This window comes from Kickxella alabastrina, assembly GCF_025024165.1.
Source record: "Kickxella alabastrina strain RSA 675 chromosome Unknown BX661scaffold_16, whole genome shotgun sequence".
In the NCBI taxonomy this organism is placed as follows: domain Eukaryota; kingdom Fungi; phylum Kickxellomycota; class Kickxellomycetes; order Kickxellales; family Kickxellaceae; genus Kickxella; species Kickxella alabastrina.
Window position 1 is genome coordinate 103,001 of NW_026251487.1, and position 18,132 is coordinate 121,132.

An 18,132-nucleotide genomic window follows, 5' to 3' on the forward strand; every position below is an offset into this window, starting at 1 on the left:
ATTGAAGAAGCAAGTGTGTGAATACAAGATGGGAGATGATGGAATGAAATTTGAATAAAAAAGAAAAACAGCCAAGGCGTGTCTTCTTGGCTTCACTTGAACTGTGTCTCGGTCACGCCAGCGCCCATCGCAGAGGTCGCGGACACGCCACCCGTGGCAATGGCCATCAGGCTGTCGACATACTTTGCGCCGGACCACTTCTGGTGGGCCAGCGTCTCGACGCCATTGGCGCGCTCCTGGCGCTGAATGCCGTTAACGTAGGCGTACATGCCGCGCTCGGCGTAGCTACGCGCAAACAGGTCCGACGACAGGCCCGTGGCGTGGAAGCCAGCGAGCGTAATGAACTGCCACACAAAGCCGAGCTTGCCCAGGCTGGGCACGTAGGCCTCCATGTCGGCGTCGCTGAGCCCGGCCGCGTCCCAGTTGAACGACGGCGACAGGTTGTACGCCAGCCACTGGTCGGGGAAGACGGCACGCACACCGTGCGCAAACTCTTCGGCCTGCCTGAGAATTGGCTTGGCCGTCTCCATCCACAGCAGGTCGCTGTACGGCGCGTAGGCCACGGCGCGCATGATGCATGCCGCCGTGCCGCCGCGGTAGCGGTAGTAGCCCTCGCGCGGACGCGGCGCGTCCCAGTTCCAGTAGATCTCGCCAGCCTTGCCGCCAAAGACTGTGATTGCCAGCGCGCGTGCCTCGATGTTGGACAGCTTGCCGACCTGGTCGCCAAATGTCGCAATCTGCTGCTTGGAGCAGCCGGCCTGCGCTGCCCAGTCGGCCGCAGCCTCAGCAAAGGTCTTGACGCCAGCCTTGTCGTTCCACCCCTTCTCGATGCGCTCGAGCCCGGCGCCAGATACGCCACGGCTCTGCGCATCGGTCATGGCGGTGGCCAGGTGCGGCAGCGCCGGGTTGGTCGAGCCCAGGATGAACGGGTGGTCGCGTGGGTCGATGTTGCTGGTCAGCAGCGTGGCAGCCTCGGCGTCGGTGCGCGAGACCAGCAGCGTCTCGGTGCCCATGATGTCGAACTGCGCGCGCATGGCAACCAGCCGGTTGATATGCTCGGACACAGGTACAAGCACCTTGCCGGCCATGTGCCCGCACTTCTTAGTGCCTGCCGCCTGGTCCTCAATGTGGATGCCGGCCGCGCCAGCCTCGACGAACATCTTGGCCAGCTTCATGTTGGCCGTGATGCCGCCATGCCCAGTGTCGGCGTCGGCAATGATGGGCCGCAGGAAATCAATGAACGGCAGGTCGGCGCGCTCGCTGGCCGGCACGCTGAGGCGCTCCTCATTCTGCCGCCGGTCGTGGAACAGCTGCGCCTTGAACAGCTGGTCGACCTTCTTGGGCAGCGTGTCCATCGGGTAGTCGGCGAGATCCGGCCCGGGCTCGTTGCTCGAGCTGGCCGTCGACGAGGACTGCCAGCCGGACACGTACACGGTCTCGAGGTACTTTGCCATCTGCGCCACCTGGATGGGGTCGAGGCACCCGAAAGTGTGCGACGCCGTGCGCGAGGCAAACCGCTCCTCGAACAGCGCAAACACCTTTTTGGCCTGAATGTCTGACGGGTACGTCGGCTGGATCGAGCCGCGCTTGGATACAATGCTCTCGGCCGTGTAGGGCCGAGTGATGCCGCGGAAACGCGGGCTGTTCCACCACTGCTCCACCTGCTCGACTTGCTCGCGGAACCGCTTCTCTTCAGCTTCGATAAGCTGCGCAGAAGTAGTGTTGACCATTGTCAATGTAGAATGTAAAATTGAAAGTGTAACTTGATGATATTAATGTGTGGGCGCGGGCGTCAATAGGAAAAGATCGAGATTGATGGTTTAATTTCGCGTTGTATTGGATAAGCGGATAATATTGAATATTAATTCTAAACTCGAGCAAAAAAAGGCATTTGGCGTTCGCCGGCCCTCATTTATATACATTTTGCTTTCATGCGAAAATAACAACATCCAGGGCAAACATAAACACAGACACAGACACAGACACAGACAGACACACAAGCCAAAGATAATGATAATGATACAATTCATGTGTGACCTTGGCCAAAGTCACAAGCTAGAGCATCATAGAGCCACTTTATCGGCGCGGCATAGACAAATATTTGCCGTATTGGTTTTTTTATTTGGACTACATTATGCTCCCGAGCCAAAAATAAGACAAGATAAAATGAGTAATTACTCATACCATTCGTCTTTATCTCTTATTCTTGTAAGGGATTAAACTGCCATTTGCTTATATTGCGGTCTATGCGCCTATCGCTTCTTTTTTTCCCGCGCGTACGCATACCATTATTAACCGAATATATATTTTGTTTCTTTTAAGAAAAATCAAGAAAACATCATTGCCGCAGATAAAGAGCATGAGTATTTCTTAAAAGCAGTCACTAAAAAAGTGCAATAAAAATATTTTCCGCCAAGGCCTATCAATTAAACTAGGATTGTTTTTCCATGTCCAGAGAGGGTTTTCGTTAACGCTTGCAATCCATCATCTGCGAATAAATTGTCCGCCTGCTGTCGGAATTTAATTGTTCACATGACAGTTCTCATCAGAAATTAGCACATGAAACCGTAAAAAAAAGAAGGCTGAGAACAGACACTTGGGCTTTGTCTTTCAGTTAAAATAAATAGGGACATTGGCCCGTGCTCAAACACTTAATTTACATTTTTTCACATGCGATAAGCGAGAAGAATGTGACAACCAAACCAAGCCAGAACACAGCAAGAAAAGGCATAAAGATATTTGATTCTCCTTTCGTATTGCGGTTGTCCACAGCCAATGGCCAAGAATCCACTAATCAAACATAAACTTTAACCTTTTTGTCACGAGGACAGCTAAATTGAAACACTTACCAAAAGAAATTGCCTGGGTAAAACACAATTCTGGCGGGCTTGCGCAGCGGCTTGCGACTCAGTTGGCGCGAGCAAGGCTGCTCAGACAAAGCAACCGAATCGAAAAGGGGGTTTTCTTGTCGCTCAAACAATTAGATCTAGCCCGATTAGATCAACTCTCCACCAACTGGATCCGTTGTTTTGATTTTCTGTTGAAAGGAAAAGCAAATTAATTGGGAGTGGCAATTAGAAATCCTCACTCGTCCTAACCCTTACCCTGTACATAATGGCACTGTTTTTCATTGGTAATTTTAATACAGAAAACATAGCAATTATGCTTGCAGACGGATAAAATGATGCGCACCCACAACCTCTTGCAGGGGCTGTCAGGGATCTTGTTCTGTATCGGTGTGCACGCGTGCGGTTGCTTTAAATTACCCAACTTCTCGCAGACATATTCTGATACATCTTATCTCTTTCCTCTTTTTTAGCCCAACTTTTATATTTATCAATTACTCAAAATGGCAAAAAAATTTGATGTTACTTTAATTCCAAATGGACAGGAAAATAGCAAAAGTTCTCACACAAAGGTCTCTGGATGCACGTAAGTACAGTCGATTCTCTGCTGATCAAGGTTCTCAAAACCAACACGAATTTGGGTGTACTAATTTTGTTGACTTTTGCTAATATACAATATATCATTCAACATATGTAGTAGTGATATGAAAGTCAAAGAATTTGTGGAAAAATTTAAAAAAGCATGTACTTTGACACAGGTTCGAAACGCAAAGAATTTTACTTTCAATAATAAAATTGCCCATAAAACCGCATTATCCCCAGCCAATAATGACGATAAACTTGACGTAGCTTTAGAAATTACAGATAAGTGCTCTATTATATACACCTCAAATTAAAAATAAAAATTTGTTGGCAGGCTTCAGTACATTCGCAAGCAACAGCGTCTCCCATCCATCCATTTCTTCACTTCTTTTTGTTCTTTTTTCTGCCAGGGGGTTTTTTGTATTTGGAATCCGCGCGTCCAGGCAGCAGCAATCCAGTCAGGGCCAAACTTTCGTGGGCATCTAGCGCAGGGGCGTACTTTGTGGCGCGCATTCAAGGTTACTTTTACCCTATATCAGTTCAGCATTTTTCTTCCTTTTCCAACTCAGATCTCAATATACCCTTTTATTGCTTTTTGATTGTGAAGGTGCAGCGCAGGTGCAATTTGGATCCAGATTATGGTTACGCACGCTCAGATCTCGTGCGCATACAGTGTGAACCAAATCAAAATCGACAGCCATTCGTCTTCTCCCTCTTTTTTTTTTTTTGGGGGGGGGGGGGTGCTTGTACTCGCATTTGCATTTGCATTTGCATTTTTATTTGCTTGTCGCATCTTCCCCAAACGACCCGCCAATAACATCCAATTTTTCTTCCCTTTCATTTGGTTATTTTTCGTTTCTTTGCGTTCCGTTTTGAATCGGATTGCATCGAGAAAATCCACTTTTCTCTCGTTCTCAGTGTCCATTAAGCTGGGATTGGGTAAAAGTGAGCATCGAAAAGGAGCAGATCGACAAGGCTGCATTGCCCGCACGCCCACCCTCAAAGAAACAGTCAGAGAGAAATAACAAAAAAAACATGGGCTTATGCGGGCTCGGGGGTGGTTGGGTCTTTCAGAAGTGTGAATTCCATTTTTTTGTTTATTTTTCAGCGTCACAATCGCCAGAATGCGCGGCGCTCTGCAGATTAAGCTGCATCGATTATATTTTTTTGCGATTGCAGGTAGCGAAAGAAACCAAGCTAGGCAGAATCGGGCTTGAAACACCAAACAGCAAACAAACAATACAAAAAACAGTCCACACAAACGTTATTATTGCTGCTGCTGGCCTCAATGTTGATTGCGCGTGGGTGGTGTGTCCTTTCTGTCTTTTTTATTCAAGTATCTTTTCGTTCGTTCCTGTACGGCTCTTCTTATACTTCTTTTTCCAGTGGCTACCAAACATAAGAGAAAAAAGGCTTGGCTTTGTCTATCGGCGCCTCTATACCATATACACACCCAATTTTGGTCTCTTTATTTATCGCTCGTTCACTTTTATTTTCGCTTTCACTTTTATTTTCACTTTTTCGTACTATTATATTATTTTTATTCACCGTCTTTCCCATCCCCCTTGTTATCCTATCCTTGTGGTCACAACGAAGACGGTACTTTATTTTTTCATACTTTATATATATATATTTTGTAATTTCAAATGGTAGGCGTAATCTCGCGTGCCACTCGCAGCGTGGCGCGCAATCCCATCGAGACAATTGCCTTCTGCACCATTCTTGTGCTGTGCGGGTGCTATTTCCTTTGGCAGACAATAAAGCACGACGAGTTATTCAGCGGCAAGCAAGACCTGTTCCCCAGCCACACAATGAGCTATACGCGCCACGACAGCGCAAAGTTCAACGTGGCCATGGCCAGGCGTCCTCGGCAGCGTCCAGCCTGGCATACGATCCAGAGGTCAAGAGCATCGACGTCTTTGCAGTGGCCATCCACAGCTCGACCGGCGCCACGCGGAAGCACAAGGCGACGTTCCGCAAGAACATTGGCGAAATTGACGCCCTGTTTGTGCAGATCCAGGGACACAGTGCCGGCGCAGTGGCCTTCGACCAGGTGTGCGCCAGGGACCCGGCCACCGACGAGTGCCTTGCACTGAGCCCCATCCGCCAGGACGCAGGCAAGATGATGCAGATGGAGGGCAAGGGCAGCGTGGAGCTGTTCAACGCCAAGTACGAGTTCCTGCGCGGCACGCCCGAGTCGCCGGCGACAGTGCTGGTGTTTGCGCTGGACACGACCGGCAGCGAGCGCGCCGCCATGGCCGACCAGTGGGTGCGCAGCGCACGGCGGGAGCTGGAGGCGCAGATGGCCCAGGGCCCAGTAGAGTCCACCAGAAACGCCGGGCGGAAGAGCGCTGTGGCCGTGCGCATCGTTGAGCGCGTCTACCGGCTGCTGCGCGAAGCCACGGTGGGCGAGGTTCTCCTGGTGTTCATGAGCTACGCCATCACCATTGGAACATTCATCAACACATTCATCACTATGCGGCGGTACGGCTCGCAGATCACGCTGGCGGTGTCCGTCATCTTCTCGGGCTTCTGCGCCTTTGTCTTTGCCCTCATGACCACGCACCTCCTGGGCTACTCGATCGACGCTGTGCTGCTTACCGAGGCGCTGCCCTTCCTGATCATCTGCGTGGGCTTCGACAAGTCCTTGACGCTGACGCGCTCGGTGCTGCTCGCGGCGTACAGCGACCGCCAGCGCAGCGACTCGGGCACTGAGCGCACCGGGTCGGCGACACCGTCGCAGATCCAGGCGCAGATTGCGCGCGGCATCGACCGCTGCGCTGGACAGCTGGCCAAGGACTATCTGTTTGAGATTGGCATCTTGGCCGTCGGCGTATGCTCGGGCGTTGGCCCGCTGCACGAGGTCTGCCTGGTATCCTCGCTGATTCTTCTGTTCGACGGCGCCTTCATGTTCACTTTGTATGCGGCCATCCTTACGCTCAAGCTGGATCTGATCCGCGTGCGGTCGCAAGTCAAGCTCGTGGCCAACGACGACGACGAGGGCACGAAGGACGCCACGCCGGCGCTGTACAAGAAGATTGCACTCAAGGCGCTGGCCGACGATGAGATGCGCGATGAGAGCAAGACCATCAGGCAGCTCAAGTCCCTGGTCCTGGGCGGTTTTATCCTAGCGTCGTTCATTGAGTCCAGCGGGTACATGGCCGGCACCTTCTCTCTCAAGACCATCTTCCGCCACGCCACGCGCGGTAGCAGCGCAGATCAACTGGTCGAGGCCACGCGCTTCCCGATGCTCGACCGCATTGCCGCGCCCCTCGTCGAGATGATCGCCAACATGGTACCAGCGCAGCCGCTGCTTGTGCGCCTTCTGCCCGTGACCAGCCGCTTCGCCGAGGGCGCGCACGCGCAGCCCATTGTGCAGCCCACTGTACTCGACGTTCTGGACAGCAGCGGCATTGTCGTGGCGCTGCTGGCCGTTGCCGTGGCTGTGTCGCTCGGTGCCAATGTTTACCTGGCCTTCTTCCGCACCGCGCCCCTGTCTGGTGCCGTGCCCTCGGCCTTTGACAGCATTGTGCGCCATGGCGAGCTCACCCGCACGCAGACGCCCTCGGTGGCCAACAGCGAGGACAGCTTCGTCGACGACACTGTTTCTGAGCAGTCGGCTGCCAGTGCGTCGCTCGAGGCCGCGCGCGCCAAGCTCGTTCAGCAGCAACGGTCGCACGGCATTGCGCTCAACTCAACTTCGGCCTTGTCGTCCTTTGTGCCGCGCATCGACTCGACCACTGACATGGTGCTGAAAAAGTCGCCGTCAATGCTGTCCAACGTCGTTGCCGCCCAGGCGCTGGCCGAGGCCTCGTTTGGCGTATCGGAGGAGAACGGCGAGGTGCGGTCACTTGAGATCTGCCGGGTGATTCTATCAACACAGGGTCCCGAGTTCCTCGGCGACGAGGAGGTCGTGCAGCTGGTGGGCGCCAGTGTCATCCCAGCGTACGCCCTCGAGAAGCACCTCAAGGACAACACGCGGGCGATCAAGATCCGGCGCGCCATTATCTCGCGCGCTTCAGGCACAAAGTCACTCGAGACATCGCTTCTGCCCTACCACCACTATGACTACAGCAAGGTGCACGGCCAGTGCTGCGAGAACGTCATCGGAATTATGCCCATTCCTGTGGGCGTTGCCGGCCCCATGCGTATTGACGGAGAGCTTCTGCATATTCCAATGGCCACCACCGAGGGAGCCCTGGTGGCTAGCACATCGCGCGGCTGCAAGGCCATTACGCTCGGTGGAGGCGCCGATACCATTCTGACAAAGGATGGGATGACGCGCGGCCCTTGCCTGCAGATGCCCAATGTTCTGCGCGCTGGTGCGCTGAAGATCTGGCTGGAGAGCGATGTGGGTTTGGAGGAGGTGCGAGCGGCATTCCAGTCGACCAGTCGATATGCCAAGCTGCGCACTCTCAAGGTGGCTATTGCCGGGCGCCTAGTCTACGTGCGCTTCACGACCTTTACGGGAGACGCCATGGGAATGAACATGATCTCCAAGGGCTGCGAAGCGGCATTGCGGTTTATTCAAGAAAACTACCCCGACTGTGAGGTCATTTCGGTGTCAGGCAACTATTGCACGGATAAGAAGCCCGCGGCCATTAACTGGATTGACGGTCGTGGCAAGTCGGTTGCCGCCGAGGCTGTTATTCCCGGAGACGTCGTGCGCAAGGTACTCAAGACCACAGTTGAGTCCCTGTGCCGGCTCAATATCAGCAAGAACCTTATTGGTTCCGCGATGGCCGGAGCCATCGGAGGTTTCAACGCGCACGCGGCTAATACCCTGACGGCCATCTACCTGGCAACAGGTCAGGATCCGGCGCAGAACGTCGAGTCCTCTAACTGTATCACCCTGATGGAGCCAGCTAACGATGGTCGCGATCTGCGGATCTCCTGCACTATGCCCAGTATTGAAGTCGGCACCATTGGTGGCGGCACAACGCTGCCTCCACAGGCGGCTTGCTTGGAGATGCTTGGCTGCCGGGGTCCTCATCCTGATACCCCCGGTGCTAATGCCCAGAGGTTGGCGAGGATTATTTGTGCTTCGGTTATGGCTGGTGAACTATCATTGTGTGCGGCTTTAGCGTCTGGTGATTTGGTCAAGTCGCATATTGCTTTAAATCGCGCTGTGCCCAGTACACCGGCAAATACTCCTCAGCCATCGTCGGTGGATATTCAGGGATTGAATAAGATGCGGAATGAGGCGGCGGCGAATGGAAGATGAATGGGTTTTTTTTAAAAAAAAATATACCTACTCACTCATCCACTGTTCATATTTTTTTAAATTATATTCAGGCTTGATACATATTTTTTTATTATCATTTATATATCTCAAATGTGCTTTGCTTATATGTGGCCAAGAGAGGGAGGATATGTTGGAAATTAAACTAGACGTTTTTTTAAATTTATAAAAGTTGAAAGTACATTGCATATTATTGAGCAGTCCAATTCTATGGAAGTGGATGTCGAGGTTGAGAATCGTGAAGCGAGTTTCTATCAACATGCCAATTGACAGGGCATAGTGGTACCATGCAGGATCAAATCAGGGGACACAATAATGACACCCTGATATGCTCCTCATTTTAAAATGTACATGCGTTAACGCGCTTACGTGAAGACCACGACATTGACATGGCAAGTACCAGTCTGCTCGCAGAAGAACCAGCTCTCGCCAACGGAGTGCACAACTGGCAAAGTGCACAACAAAGGCAACTAGACATATATATATAAGACGAGGTTGGCCTCATGCTTTTGATTCCATTGATAATAAAAACCTCTATAAACTGACACCCCCACCCTTTAAAACTACATTGTAGTGCTCTCTCTACCCACACACACATCTTATTATAACAATATATTGATAACCGTGGTTATTGTATGTCAAGCAGAAAGCTTGGTGCAATTTTGTTTGAATTAGGGCTTATAAAATGCACCAAATAAAAAACAATAATGACAACAATGAAAGCAAGCTGGAAAGCAAGCAAATGAGCTTTCATTAATAATACTCAGGTAATGAAGAAATTGTGCCAGTGAGGTCGCACACATATCATCATTTAAAAAAGAAAAGGTAGCGAGTGGAATTCCATACATGAGCACCAAGACAAAACTTAAGGGCATGCGCAAAAAAAAACAGCTGTTACTTTTATAAAGCTGATGCGTGATACTCTTTGTCCACGGGTTCTGCGGTTTATTAATGCAAATAAATAAGCAGTATGTAGCAACGCAACGAAAACTAGTAAAAGGGCACAGAGCAAATTCTTTAGAATACTTCATTATTCCCACAATGCTGTTCTCTTTATTACAAAGGTAGACATTTCCACATAATTATTTTTTCTATGCAAAGTGCGCATTGCCTTATTTATTAAGCATTGGCGGTATTGTTTAATAAAAAGTGCAAGCAATTAAAAAAACCAGAAAGTATTGGCCTTGAAAAAGTATATAATATTCCTCTCATTCCTTCCATTCCTTTCATGCCTCTCTCCAATTCATTTATTTTACATCGTAATATTTACCTACATTTTTCATTAATTTTTTTTTATATTTAATTTTTATAGACACATTTATCTTTCATTATTTTTTACATCGTTAAATTATACATTTTCATTCTACACTTTTATTTAACTTAACTACGGTATTCGTTTTATCATGAATAATTTAGTTTTCATCCTCATGACATATTAAACCTAAGTGGTAAGCCCAGCAATTTCAAATCATTCGGGCCAAGCATGAAAAACATGTCTAAAGCGGCTGGCAATCTCAAGAAATCTGCGGTGGACATGGCAAAAACAGCAAATGATAAAATGACTAAGGAAAATATGAGTAAAGCAGCTGGCAATCTCAAAACATCTGCAGTGGACCTGGCAAAGGAGGCAATGGACAAAATACCGAAAGACAAAATTTCTAAAGGGGCAAATCAATTAGGAGCATACGCAGCAAACAAGGCGACATCCATGACAAACACAGCAAAGAACAAAATGAATTCTGTATCCCAAAAATTTGACAAGCACAAACCAGCTAATATTCGCAAAGGTAAACCCGTTGTTAAATGTCATCCAAAAACCCATTGATAAATTGTGTGAAAGACTTCAAAAAAAACCTCGAGTTTACTATCGACGAAGACACAACATTCAAAATATGGACGAGCTTTTACGGAAATATTTGAACTATACTTGTGTATATTTTATCTATGCTGAGATTACATTGACACCAATTTAATTATGGCCATTGATGGCAATGATTATTTTGAAACAGATATCTTTTTGGATCAGCTAATAAGATAAAGGAGATCATCAATTTAAAAGGTATGTTCAGAAGAAAATCAAAAAGAATGACCCATCTATTGAAGAATACCCACAGAATTATAAACTGAAATTTATTCCGAAAAATGAAAAAAATGCTGAAAAGGACACCAGTAAAAAAGTTGGTTGTCTAAGTGTGATAAAAAACTAGCGAGTAAAAAGGTTAAAAATATAGCTAATGAAAATTTGAATTCGAGTATACAGTGGAAATTTAAAATTATCTGAACATGTTGCAAAATTTGCCTAACATGTCTATTGTTATTTCTTTACTCATTATTTATGGAAAAATTGCAAATAACGATGACCAGTGTGTACTACGATAGACTTTACGTACAATGGTCAGTGATGTTTTGAAAGAGTTGGATAGAGCCACATTATCCATAACGCAAGCAATCTGTTATTAGCACCTTTTAATTATTAATTTTCAATGTATTTTTCATTAACTTGCATATTACTGTTTTGAAAATACACATAATTATTAGTCGCATCATGAAAAGCCAGCAAGTGCACAGCATAAAAAACTTAATTTTTTTTAAATATTTAGTGTGTATTGTAAAAAAGATTGGATAGGAAAAGAGAAAAGAAAAAATTGGTTAATGAGCCTTGCTGGCAAATCCACTGCACAAAGACTTTGTGAAACCCAACGAGAAGCTAGTCTCGACATCGACTGACGGCACAGACTGGGCAGCCATATCGTCATCCGAAGAGATATCCATCTTGTTCGAATCGGGAGTCGTCTGGTCCTCCTCAGCAGCGGTATCTTCCAAAGCAATATCGACCCTGGGCGCCAGGTGAGCCTTGACAAACTGGTCGTAGAGCGCCGAAACTGGGGGAAGGACGTGGTGAGGGGCATTGATGTAAGCAGACTGCACAGCAGACCGCACAAGGCGCATGGCCGAGCGCACATGCGGGTTGGCCGACACCAAGGGTACGACCGAGTCAGCAGCGGGCTTGTTCTGGACACTAAAGATGCTGGCAAATGCCGAGCTCTGCATGGGCACAGCGGCTGTGGAGACCGATATGGCAGGGGCAGCGTCCATGGCGCGAGCAATGGCCTCGTCGTCAGACTCGGCCCGTACACGTTGAGCAACCGGTGGGGGTCAGCACGACAAGCGAGTTGTTCTGCAGGGGGTCAGGACGCAGGAGGCCGCGCTCAGTGTCGGGGTGGCTGCGGCCGGATTTTCCCGACGTCGCAGCGGGGGCCAAGGCAATGGCCTCGACACCGCCAGAATGCTGCAGGGTGACCAGGGGCACGGGCGACTGTGGGTCCAGAACCATAATCGACGCAATCGACTGGCCGGGGATCTGGTTGGCAGCCACGGCCAAGAGCGAGGCGCGCGGGTGCGCGTAGACACTCTGCAGGGGCATTGCCAGCGTCCACCAAACGGAGCCCGTCAGCATATTCCACACATCTAGGCGGTTATCCGACCACGCAGCAACATAGTTCGACGACCCGATGAAGGCCACACCCGCAAGGTCGGGCGTCGCCGCGCTGGCCACCAGCGCAAAGACCGGCGCAGCGCACGTGTCGGCGTCCCACAGCGTCACAACGCCGCCAAAGGCCACGGCTAGCGTCGACCCGTCGGCCGAAAAGGCGGCCCCGCTCGGCTGCAGACCGCGGAAGCGCGACGTGCTGCGACACGACCACACGTAATGGTCCTCGGCGCCTGGCACGCCCTGACGCGTCTCCAGCTCCCACACGCGGAAGGCGCTGTCACGGCCAGTGCTCACACAAAGCAGCCCGTCGCCACGGCCGTGTGCACGGCGCGGTGCCGGACGGAAAGCCAGGGCGCGAACGCCGTGCGCGTGCGGTGCGTCGACACGCGTCACCAGCTTGTACGACTGGTCGCTCGAGTCCAGGCGCCAGAACTTGAGGTACGTCTCAACCAGTGCCGACGGCCCGTGCGGCGAGTCAGCTCCGCGCGAGTCGGCCGTGGCCATCCAGACGCCATCAGAGCTGAACTGCACAATGTCGACGTGCGGCTGCTGCTGCTCAGCGTTTGATCCCGAGATGCGGTTGAAGGCCGCGACCTCGATGCTGGCCAGGTGGCGGTCGGTCGCGTGGTTGAAGACCTGAAGATAGCCGGGCTCGCCATTGAGCACCAGGGCGTGCGTCGCCGGGTGCACGACCAGCCCGGTCGTAAAGGCGTCGGGCTCGAGGCGGCGCGCCAGGCGCAGGCGCTCAGGCGAGCCGTTCTGCATGGCCAGGCCGGCGGCCTGGCCGCGCTGGGCAAACTTGAGCCCCTGCAGCGTCGACACCATCGAGCGGTCAAGAGCAGACACGACGCGCACAGTGTTGTCGCGCAGCGTCAGTGCGTACATCATCTGGTCGGGGCTAACGGCAATGCCCAGAATGTCGCTGCCCAGGCGCGGCAGGAACTCGCGCGTGTCCGACCCCATCTGCCATAATACAAGCACGCCCTCTTCGCCACCCGACAGCATCAGCCGCCCGTCGCTGCCGAACACCACAGCGTTGACCTTGTGCGCGTGCCAATGGAGTGGCCGACGCACAATGCTGCGGTCCTCGCTGGCTACTGCGTCCCCATCAACGCAGAACCAGTGCATGATGCGTCCGCGCCAGTCGCCGACCGCCAGTACCGGCTCGGTCGGGTGGAACGCTAGCGCCGAGAGCCGCTCAGACATACGCCACTTGTGCTGCACAACGGCGCCACTGGGCTTGATCTGCGCCAGGAACACGCGGAACTTGGAGTATGCTGCCACCCAGCCGCCACCGGGCCGCACAACCAGGCCCAGCGCACCGCTGGCCACGAATAGCTCGCGCACGGTCGTGGCCTCGCCTTCACCAAGCACGACGTGGCAGATGGCGTACTTGACCTTGTCGTTGCCCTGCCGCGCCACGGCCTTGGGTCCGCGCCGCACCGCGCAGTAGAACGCGCCGGCCCGCGCCGGGTCTGCCGACGCAAACACTGCGGCCTCGCCTAGATCCCACTCGCTCACCATGGCGCCGCTGTCGGCGTCCCACAAGCGCGCACGCGCGTCCGCAGAGAAAGTGTACACGCGCCGTGCCTCGCCGGCCACGATGGCATGCACAGCCGTCGGCTGGTAACCGGTGCCGCTGCGCTCCATCGAGAAGTTCTGCACCATCTCGCCATTCTGCACGTTGTACACGGCCACAGCGTCGTCCTTGGCTACGTAGAACAGAGCAGAGTCGCTGCTGAACACTACGGAATCGTTGGTCAGTAGTCCGCCGCTCACTAGCTTCAGCTCGATGCCGCGGTACGCCTCTGTGTCCTGCACTGCGATCGCCGACTGCACCATCGGCGTCATCGGTGTCATTGGGTGCGACGATGTCTCGCCCTCGCCCTCGCTGTCGCTGTGTCCGTGCTGGATGACCAGCTTGGGCGGCCGCTTCTTCGTGGAAGTCTTGGTCGTGGCCGTAGTTGTGGCTGTGCCTGTGGCCGCGGGAGCACTACTGGTATTGCTGTTCTTTGTGGACTTTTGTTTGGCTGCTTCTGACGTATTCTCCTTTGGCGCCTTGGTTGTCTTTTTTGTCTTTTGTTTGGCCGGCGCTGAGGCTGCGCCGCTGCCCTTCTTCAGGCTCTTGGCTTCCTTGGTCGCCATTTTTGCTTCTTGTGAGTCTCTTTTAAATGACAGTAGTCGAAAGAGAGATAAAGAGAGTGAGAAAACGTGTGAAAGAAAGAGAATGAATGGAAGAAATTATATATAAAACAAAAAAGGGTGAATTTCTATGCACAACAAGCAGGAAAAAATATAAGAAAAAATTGACCCGATCTCTCTTACACTTTTGTCAGTACAATGTGAGAAATCCAACTTTGAACTTTTTTTTTCTCTCCATGCCGCGTTTTTTTCTCTAAATTTTTTCTTCTTAGGTGCTTGATCGATCACCGCCGCGATCACAAGCTAAGCTCATTATCATTTCGGGATTGAACACACCCAAATCTCAGTTGCGATTAACCGCGCAAAATGTCTGTTCTGCCTGGGTTACTTTCGTACTTGCTTTCACACCTCGATTCACATTTCCAATTTTAAAATGACACTTTCAGCATTCCTTTCTCGATTCACCAGCCGCACACCAGCTCCCAGGCGCCTCCAGCCGTACTCGACACAAATGCACACGTCCTCTTCCAGCGCCACAAAACCACAGCAAAAGCCCAAGAGCTCGCCGCAGCAAGAGAACATTGGCATACTACGAGCCTACGGAAAACCTGTTTCCACCATTTTCCTGTGGAGCGCACTCACGTATATGACGCTGCAAGCCGTATGGAGCAAGCTCTATTCCGACGAAATGCGTCTCGAGACCGAAACCAAGATGGAAGAGATCAAGGCTGAGCTTGAGCGGTTGGAATAAACGAATCATCCAGTAACTAGGAAGGGGAGCGACTGGGCGTGGGTGGGTGAGAGTCGATCATTGCTATTGCTTCTTCCACCGTGTAAAAAACAAAAAATTATATAGTAGTCGGCAGGAACTAAGTGCGGAGGATGGTGGCGATATTCGACCATTCATTTGGTGTTCAGTGAGCAGAGTGGTTTTGCCTCCCATCCCAATGTGAATACCACTAAAGGAAATAATAGCGGGGCTGCGCCCTCCAAAGCAATATTTTTTGATCTGCTTCCACACTGCTTTTTTCTTTTTTCTTTTTCCTTATTTATTTATTTCGTCTTATCTTTTTTATGCTTAATACCCAAATTTAATATCGAATACTCGACTCGATGAACGCGCTGTCACTCCGCCTCACAACCACCACCACTGTCGCCAGCGTTGTCGCTGCTGCTGGCACTCGGCACTCAGCAAAGGTATGCAAACGTTTAAATTCGAAGAATACTGAATCTCACTGTTTTACAGCCTGTGCCACTTCACAATATCTTATCTCTCACCAAATAATCAAAATAAGCACAATTATACATTCATAGGCTGCTTCTTTGCTCGGCAGGCGCTTCCTGGCTACCGAGGTTGATTCTGCAGATGACAAGCCCGCGCGGCGCGTACGCAAGGATTTTGCAGACAAGATCAAGGGCGGGCCAGGATTTTCCGACTTTGTCGGCGGCATGGATGAGCCCCTGAAGCCCTCGCAGGCCATGGAGAAGGCAGCTCAGGTACAAGGCAAGCTCCAGAGCAAAGCGAGCAAGCACACACGGCTCCCGCAATGGCTCAAAACAGATATCCCCACGGGCGGCAACGTGACGAAGATCCGCAAGACACTGCGCGACCTTAAGCTGCACACAGTATGCGAGGAGGCGCGGTGTCCCAATATGGGCGAATGCTGGGGCGGGGGTAAGCACGGCACGGCAACGGCAACCATCATGATCATGGGCGATACATGCACGCGTGGTTGTAGGTTTTGCTCGGTCAAGACTAGCAAGAACCCGGCTGCTCTGGATCCCTTGGAGCCCACCAATGTGGCGACGGCGCTGGCTGCTTGGGGGCTGGACTATGTTGTCTTGACGTCGGTTGATCGCGATGATCTGCCTGATTTTGGCTCGGCTCATTTTGCCGCGACGGTGAATAATATCCGCCAGATGGCACCCCAGATGATGATCGAGTGCTTGACGCCGGATTTCCTTGGACGCCCGGAGCTGATTGAGCCTGTGGCGCTTTCGGGACTGGATGTCTACGCACACAACATTGAAACCGTTGAGTCCCTGCAGCGCATGGTGCGCGACCACCGCGCCAACTACAAGCAATCCATGTTTGTGCTCCAGCATGTCAAGCAAACAAAGCCCACACTTCTGACCAAATCCTCCATCATGCTGGGTGTCGGCGAGAAGGACGAGGAAGTGTTGCAGACCATGAAGGATTTGCGCTCGGCTGGTGTCGATATTGTCACCCTTGGGCAGTATATGCGGCCGACTAAGCGCCATATGAAGGTGCACGAGTATGTGACTCCTGAAAAGTTTAAGCATTGGGAGCAGGTCGGTAATGAGCTTGGATTCCTTTATACTGCCAGTGGTCCGTTGGTGAGGTCATCTTATAAGGCGGGTGAGTTTTTCATTTCAGAGATTCTGCGCAAACGCAGCGCGGTGGCTGCTGCCAATGCTGCCAGTGCTGGTGAGTCTGGCGGTGCAAAGAGCTTGCGGGATATTGCTGCTACTATTGCTACAGAGGAGCGCAAAAAGTCTATCATGGCTGACAGCTCTGCCGGCACGTCGTAAAACATAGTTAATGGTAGTATTTTTTCTTTTGAGACTGAAATTTGCAATACACACTTTTGCTATATATCTAAAAATTAGGGACTATAAAATAAATTTAAACAAAGACATTACTACTCCAATTTCAAAACCACTTTTAACATCGACAGGCCATTTGGATAAGCATAAATGGGCATATGACTTGGAGGAATCAGCTTTTTTCATTTATTAAAATTTCGTTACTGTTGAAAACGTATTTTTCTCTCGGTTCAGTCTTATTTCCCTTATTGACAATTATTTGCTAAAAAAAGTATCCTTTCAGGTAATACAAAGATGCTGGGCCATTCATTAGAATGTGCACGTTTGTCTGGAAAGTTCACCTGGTACATTATTGTCACGTCGTCTAAGATATTTTGGGTGCCCATTTTTTAAATAAAACATGAAAAATTAAAATGGTGTATTGATGTATGGTTACAAATGATGGGTTTTAGCAGACATGAGAATTGTGCTTCAATTTATATAATTAGTAAAATGCGAATGCAAATATTTAATAATTGTAAAATTGCTAAAAAATATTTTTTTATATTATTTCAAGTAGAAAGTATACATTTTGTTTTATACGAATTCATATTATTAATGCAGCCTTAAAATAAATACAAATAAATAAAAAGGCAAAGTAAATATTTGTGAATATTTGTACTTTGATAGTGTTATAGTAAGAGGGGTGTGTGAGGAGCACTAGTTGTCTAGTGTTAAAAGTTAGGGGTGATTTTATAAAAGGTTTTATTACTGATGTTTCTAAAGTACTACTAGCGCCGGCCTCATCTTATATATGTGCCTTGTCACCTTTGTTGTGCGCATTGTCAATTGTGCGCTCCGTTGGTGAGAACTGGATCTTCTGCGAGCAGACCGGTATCTTGGAAAGTCAATGTTGTGGTTTTCGCGTGTGTACGCTCATGCGTATGCATTGCAGAATGGGGAGCATGTCTGGGCATCAATGTAATGCCTCCCTAATTTACGCCTGCATGGTCCAATTAATGTCCTATCAATCGGCACGCAGGTGGAAACCTGTTTTGCGATTCTCAACCTCAACATTTGCTTCCATATATTCAGTCTGTGCAACAATGCCATGGTGCTTAATATAAGAAGTTTTTATATTGTCATATTATTTAGCATTTCTCATTATATATGATTACTATTGGTATTAATCTATTATTATTATTATCTATAATTTTTTTATTAATATCTTCATCTTTAATTTTATTATTATTAATGGAAATAGATTTAAAATTAATCTT

At 50.0% G+C, this 18,132-nt stretch overlaps 4 protein-coding genes across 4 annotated transcripts; 3 read left to right on the top strand and 1 right to left on the bottom strand.

Moving 5' to 3' along the window:
* Nucleotides 1–2: 2 nt before the first annotated feature.
* Nucleotides 3–2,566, bottom strand: BX661DRAFT_38383 (isocitrate lyase). The gene is made up of 2 exons (XM_051539118.1): nt 2,287–2,566; nt 3–1,706 (listed from the first exon to the last, which is right to left on the bottom strand). The coding sequence occupies exons 1-2, from the start codon at nt 2,359–2,361 to the stop codon at nt 93–95; spliced, it is 1,689 nt and encodes a 562-aa protein (XP_051390517.1). The 5' UTR covers nt 2,362–2,566; the 3' UTR covers nt 3–92.
* Nucleotides 2,567–3,271: 705 nt separating this feature from the next.
* BX661DRAFT_184557 (uncharacterized protein) lies at nt 3,272–4,126 on the top strand. The gene has a single exon (XM_051536545.1). The coding sequence runs from the start codon at nt 3,551–3,553 to the stop codon at nt 3,740–3,742; it is 192 nt and encodes a 63-aa protein (XP_051390518.1). The 5' UTR covers nt 3,272–3,550; the 3' UTR covers nt 3,743–4,126.
* A 228-nt stretch (nt 4,127–4,354) lies between these two features.
* On the top strand, nt 4,355–5,316 carry BX661DRAFT_38403 (uncharacterized protein). Its single transcript, XM_051539119.1, has one exon. The coding sequence runs from the start codon at nt 4,464–4,466 to the stop codon at nt 5,079–5,081; it is 618 nt and encodes a 205-aa protein (XP_051390519.1). The 5' UTR covers nt 4,355–4,463; the 3' UTR covers nt 5,082–5,316.
* A 10,008-nt stretch (nt 5,317–15,324) lies between these two features.
* Nucleotides 15,325–16,912, top strand: BX661DRAFT_184565 (uncharacterized protein). Its single transcript, XM_051536546.1, has 2 exons — nt 15,325–15,502; nt 15,620–16,912. Exons 1-2 carry the CDS (start codon nt 15,419–15,421, stop codon nt 16,856–16,858), a joined length of 1,323 nt encoding a protein of 440 aa, XP_051390520.1. The 5' UTR covers nt 15,325–15,418; the 3' UTR covers nt 16,859–16,912.
* The last annotated feature ends 1,220 nt before the right edge of the window (nt 16,913–18,132 follow it).

Bases quoted from the DNA above. Each gene is read 5' to 3' on its own strand.
- BX661DRAFT_184565 (XM_051536546.1), top strand. From the start codon at position 15,419: ATGAACGCGCTGTCACTCCGCCTCACAACCACCACCACTGTCGCCAGC. The intron at 15,503-15,619 runs GTATGCAAACGT...ATACATTCATAG, and splicing joins GCACTCGGCACTCAGCAAAG to GCTGCTTCTTTGCTCGGCAG.
- BX661DRAFT_184557 (XM_051536545.1), top strand. From the start codon at position 3,551: ATGAAAGTCAAAGAATTTGTGGAAAAATTTAAAAAAGCATGTACTTTG.
- BX661DRAFT_38383 (XM_051539118.1), bottom strand. From the start codon at position 2,361: ATGCTCTTTATCTGCGGCAATGATGTTTTCTTGATTTTTCTTAAAAGA. The intron at 1,707-2,286 runs GTATGCGTACGC...ACTTCTGCGCAG, and splicing joins TATATATTCGGTTAATAATG to CTTATCGAAGCTGAAGAGAA.
- BX661DRAFT_38403 (XM_051539119.1), top strand. From the start codon at position 4,464: ATGGGCTTATGCGGGCTCGGGGGTGGTTGGGTCTTTCAGAAGTGTGAA.